Source organism: Abramis brama (assembly GCF_963993115.1).
Source record: "Abramis brama genome assembly, chromosome: 19".
In the NCBI taxonomy this organism is placed as follows: domain Eukaryota; kingdom Metazoa; phylum Chordata; class Actinopteri; order Cypriniformes; family Leuciscidae; genus Abramis; species Abramis brama.
In genome coordinates this window covers 34,399,216-34,405,358 of record NC_139981.1, presented here as the reverse complement: position 1 = coordinate 34,405,358, position 6,143 = coordinate 34,399,216, and the positions used below count along the sequence as shown (strand labels likewise).

The 6,143-nt window shown below is 40.4% G+C and overlaps 1 protein-coding gene across 1 annotated transcript; it reads left to right on the top strand.

Annotated features, from left to right (window-relative positions):
- Positions 1 to 478: 478 nt before the first annotated feature.
- LOC311070004 (trace amine-associated receptor 13c-like) lies at positions 479 to 2,821 on the top strand (the record flags this gene model as incomplete). The annotated part of the gene is made up of 3 exons (XM_084093635.1): positions 479 to 588; positions 831 to 1,087; positions 1,734 to 2,821. 3 exons carry the CDS (start codon positions 479 to 481, stop codon positions 2,819 to 2,821), a joined length of 1,455 nt encoding a protein of 484 aa, XP_083949761.1.
- Positions 2,822 to 6,143: the final 3,322 nt, after the last annotated feature.

Genomic DNA, 6,143 nt, shown 5'->3' with positions numbered 1-6,143 from the left:
AGACTCCAAGCTTTGTAAAGATATACGTCTCAAGTCTGTGTGACATTCTCTGAGTTACAGTTCATTTTATGTCGTGTTTCATAATGAACTTCACATTGAGAGAGACGGCAGAATGTGCATCATGTTTATTTTCTTTATTTTACGAAAAACACAACATTTTGCTTTTATTATGAGTGTATACAAATAAAAGAAGACATTTAACAGTTTTGAATGATACATAACACTTATATGTAAGATCAAAATCAACAGAGTATTTTGAATCTCTTTTGCACTGATAAGAAAAAAAGCGAGCTGGTATTGCCGGCGCGACCGCTGACCCCAGGGGATTCATTATGTTCACCTGCACCTCCTTGTTATCACCTCCCCCATGACATAATATTAGGGCATTGTACTGTCGGCGAGGTGGAGGACGACGGAGTAAATACACTGCACCCTTCCACTCCACTCCCTCCATCATAAAATCATCTGCACTAAGCCTATGCCCACAACGGATCCGGAACCGCAGCCCACCACAGACCCGGAGCTGATGCCCGCCACGGACCAAGAGCCTGAGCCAATGCCCACTACAGAGTCAATTCCTGCAGCCATGTCTGTCACCTGAGCCAATTCAGTCTGAGCAGGTGTGTGAGCCGATTCCTGTATCCGTTCCAGTGGGAATATTAACAGAATACGAAGGCATGGAGTGGAGCCCTGTCCATACTCCGGGTGCTGCTGTGGATATGATGAACTTGAACCCTTGTGGGATTAAGGAATAGGAAAAGATTATTTCCAAACCTGCTCCCACCCAGCCTCCCACTCCCACTCCCACCTCCTCTGCTTATGCCATCCAGTTCTCGAGCCTTGTCTTTGCTGGCTCCTTTAAGCCCTTTGAATCCTCCCTCATTGGCATCACCTAGCAACTCGGATCTGCCTGGGGCTTCCAGGTCACAAGCTTCACCAAAAGATGTCGTAGCCCTGGGTCTATCTCAATCCTCTGAGCCCGTCACTCCACCTTGGCACATCGACCAATCGACTCCCCCTCGGCTCCACCTGGGACCGTCATCCTTATGGCTTCACCGGGCCACCTCAACCCATCGGCTCTGCCTTGGTCAGTCAATTTTCTCTTAATCCAGGGGTCTCCAGTCCTGCAAAGTATAGCTCCACCCCACATAAACACACCTGCTAATCAAGGTCTTACTAGGCAAATTCGAAACTACTCGGCAGGAGGGTTGAGGAAAGTTGGAGCTAAACTTTGTAGGACAGTGGCCCTCCAGGAGCAGTATTGTACACCCCTGTCTTAATCTAAGCATAGTTTAACCAAAGCTGTCAAAGGACAGATCATAGTTTATGAGGACAAATTGTGGTCATAATTCAATTTGACTAAATGAATTATTCTATTCTGCCTTTGCATAACAGTCTAATAATATTTCAAAGCTCCTTTCTTGAGATTATATCCAGGGACATAAATTGGTGGTAGCCCTATACTGGAAAATATCCAGATTCAATCTTTAATTTTTATTGTATGTTAACATGGATATAATTTTGAGTGGAATGGAAAGCGATGGATTGGACTTATTGCTCTTACAGTAATGCACTTGCCTGCTGTTTGTTTTAGTACAGATGCTGTCTTACATAGGCAGAATGTAAGAGTAAAATAGCTTTATTATATAATCCACTATATTCTATAGATCAGATTGATCAGGTCTATGCATATTTAACTAGTGGGTGGATTTGTGGGGTTGTATTGTTGAAAGGGGTGGTCACTGTGCTTTATGTGCCTATAAAACTGAGTCATGTCAGTGACAAGGACAAGGAGGCTAAACTAACAAGGATCCTCACACAGAATCTATCCAACTGGGGACTGACAAACATGGACAATCAAACAATCCAATACTGCTTTCCAAACAACAATTTGTCTTGTACCAGAAGTATCCGACCTGAAGCAGAGTACATTATTGTGTACACTTTCATCGCTGTAACATCAGTGTTCACCGTGTTTCTGAACCTGTTGGTGATCATCTCCATCTCGCACTTCAAGCAGCTCCACACTCCCACCAATGTGCTGATCTTCTCTCTGGCAGTGGCTGATCTGATCGCAGGACTGATTCTCATGCCAGTGCAGGGAATGAAACTGATTGAGCCATGCTGGTACTTTGGAGAAATATTTTGCCCAATATTCCTTCTTATTCTTTATATTGTTGTCGATGTATCTCTTGGTAATATGATTATTATTTCTGTGGATCGATACATTGCTGTGACTGACCCTTTGCGATATCCAATAAGAGTCAATAATAACAGAGCTGTTGTTTCTATTGTTGTAAACTGGTTACTCAACTTCTTTTATGCATTTTATCTGGTGTATGAGTTTTTACTGTATCCAGAGATGAACCACACATGTATTGGAGAATGCATACTTGTTGTTACATTTGAAAATATTCTAACAGATGCTTTTGTTTGTTTAGTGGCTCCTTGTTGCATAATTATTCCTTTATATGTGAAAATCTGCTTTGTAGCAAAACGGCAAGCTAAGCATTTAAATTCAGTCACAGAAAAAAAGGCCAAATCAGAAAAAAAGGCTGCAAGAACCTTAGGGATTGTAGTACTGGTTTATCTTCTTTGCTGGATGCCGTACTACATAGTTAGTCTTTCTTTTGGGCAAGACGAAAATGACACTCTTATAATTAATGTAATGTTATGGATGATGTGCATGAATTCCTGTATGAATCCACTTATATATGCAATGTTTTATCAATGGTTTAGAGTGTCAGCAAAATACATTTTGACACTGAAAATATGTGAACCTTCATCGGCATACTTAAATCTGTTCCCAGAAGAGAAATGATCACTTACACTCTTGCATGAAGCACAATTGTAAATTCCATCTGTCTATGAATGTAATAGTTAGGGTTCTTGTGTTAAGCACTTCCTTATCAAACATTAGATGACACCAGAATCTGTGCAACACCTATGTTTGTGAATAGTTTAAATATTCTGCCTATTATGTATACATTGAGAACATGTACTTGTGTGAGTAACAGTAAGTAACAATTTTGCTCTCTTGAAAGCCTTAAAATGACTAAGTCAGATAACCCAATTATCTTTAAATACAAAGTAATCTCTTTTTTTTTTTTAAGAAAACAAGACAATGAAAAATATTTCAATTGAATTGTGGCCACAATTTTTTCTGTTGTAATGGGCTGAAATAAATATGTTCAGATATGTGTTTGTGTGATATGTTTGAGTAAAAACATATACATTGTTGCCATCTTTGCCCTGTGTCTGAATTTCTGCATTTGTCCATGTTGTATGTGGTCATATTTCATAATGGTAGGTTTATGTATATATATAGTATATAGTAAATTTCATGCACAATGGTAATACAGCACCGTTTACATTTGACTTATTAAAGATATAGATTAAAAAAAAACTAATCTTTAAATGTATTTAAATGTATAAATATGTATGTGGTCATATTTCATAATGGTAGGTTTATGTATATATATATATATATATATATATATATATATATATATATATATAGTAAAATTAAAGAATTATGGAATAACTTTCTAGTGGCTCCCTGATAAACATACTATCTCTAATCTTATCCGACAAGTAATGACTGATACTAACTGTTGCATTTACAAAAATATATTTATACTATAATACTATATTAGCTGTACCTTCTCTTCGACTGTCATTTCTATCATATTCTCTCATTCTTTTTCCTCTCATTTTCTTGCTCTGTCTCTCATCCTGTCCAAAAAAAGCTTGTTTCTGCCACGGAATAAAAAGCACAAAAGGCAATTGTGACTTTTTATCTCACGATTCAGACTTTTTTTCATTTTCTTTCATAAATGTGAGATGTAAACATGCAATTGTGAGAAATAAAGTCAGAATTGTGAGATATAAACAATTCTCAAAACCCAGAACAAAACCTATTGCGTTTCTTTAGTCTCAAATCTTGCCCACATAAAAATCAGGCATGTGCACGATACGCACAACTTTAATGGCTTTATCAGATTATTCGAGAGATTATGCCCATTTCAGTGTGTTTGGAATTTTAAATGAACACCAACTAGTTTCTTGAAAAAAAATCCTCTGTTTTTGAAAAAACAAAAAGAAAATTGTCACTGAAATAAGGTCATGAAACCCATACTGATTATTTTTTCACAAGACTTCTGAAAATTGTATCACGTAGCCTAGAATATTTGCTTAAAAACTATGTGAAAACCATCCTGCCTACTCATTCAGATAAAACAATATATTGATTTAAAATTAGCTATAATTGTAAGATATTTTGTGTAAGAAAGCTTTATGCGAGGAGGCGTGAATCATCATGAATATTGATGTTTCATACCTAAGAAAGACAAAGACCTTCCCATAATGGCCGCGGCACCGTACGTCCCAGATCCCTGCAACACCAACTACATATCAGCTCCTCAAACGTCCCCTCTCCCTCCTAACGCTACCTCTTTCAATTTTCCCTATTTTCAAGCGCCAGGTGCTCACCCTAGCGTGAGGATGCCTCCGTTAGCCGGACAAGCGCCGACGCAATTTCTTCCCCTTCCTCACTATGCTCATTTCTTTCCTCCACCACCTGTACTGGTGGCTGACATTTGCGTGAGGATGCCTCCGCAAACGGCCACAGCACTGGCCCTCCCTCCTATCAACCCTCTCCTCGCTCGATCTCCCTTCTCTCTCTATTCAGCTACTCCTCAACCAGCCCCTCCAAACGCCGTCGCCGCAGAACCTCCTCCAGTGACGAACAGCATCAGAGCTCAAATCCTCGCAGGTGCGGTTGTAGACTTGGGCTCTCTCCTGTCAATGTTCCCCATGTCAGAATCCAATCGCCAGGTGGACTGCGGCGGCATATCCGTCACTTTAAAAAATAATACGCAGGTTTCATCACGCACACTGTCGTTGGCCGATTTTTGTACTGCTTTCAACCGCTATACCGAAGTTATATGCTCTGCTTTTCCCCATAGACGGCACAAGCTGAACGATTACCTTTCTATCATAGTGGAGCTCGCTCTGTCTTATGGGGGTAGTCATTTTACACTTACCACAAGTTGTTTTCTGCTAAATGTGCCGTCCGTATTTCCCAATGGAATCAGTGTCCTTACTGGGGAGCGTTGGACTCTCCATAACTGTGTTTTTCTCGGGTGCCGAAACATCTCTTGCGCAATTTACAGGTCCATAAACCATGCCACCATGGTATGCCCTCAAATTAATCCCTCGATTCCTCCCGGCCCAGTGCAGAACCCCATCAAATCCACAGGTTACGTTCCGCGACCTGCTAGAGAGGATCACTCTTACGGTAAAGATTTTTCGAACAGAGCACCATACGTTGCTTCCAACAGGCAAGTTTGCAACAATTTTAACGAGGGGAAATGCCCAAGACAACGCTGTCGCTATCTCCACGTCTGCAATTATTGTGGCGGTGCCCACGCCCGTGTGGTATGTCCAGTACAAAAGGCTGTAAATAAAAATGAGAAAAATTATCTCTCGACTCCTGTGAATGTTTCCCGTCTGGCTGAGGAATTATCTCATCGCCTCGATGTCAACTTTATCTGCTGATTATCTGCTGTCTGGTCTTAAACAAGGTTTTAAACCCGGCGTAGAATGTCAGCTCACGTAAAACATCATCTGCAATAATCTTCAGTCCTCTCTAGCAGAGCCTGAAGTAGTAGACGATCTATTAAAAAAAGAAAACGAATCAGGTTTCATGATCGGCCCCTTCGAGGCCCCCCCGTTCGACAAATTTCGCATTAGTTCCATAGGCGTGGCTACTAGAAAATTTTCAAGGAAAAAGCGTATGATAATAGATCTCTCAGCCCCTCATAACTCTCCATATCCAAGCATTAACAGTCTTATCCCCCGAAGAGTATTCTCTTAATTACCACGACATCGAACAAGCCATAACTATGATTAAAATAGCTGGTTGCGACGCGTGGTTGGCAAAAGTAGATATCACTTCCGCTTTTAAAGTACTGCAATCCACCCAGATTCGTGGCATTTATTCGGTGTGAACTGGCGGAAAAAGTTTTATTTTGCGGTGCGTTTAACATTCGGTTGCAAAAGCAGCCCCAAAATCTTAGATCCTTTCCAACAATTACGCAATTCCTTACCTTCTCCATCTGCTCGATGATTTCTTAATCATT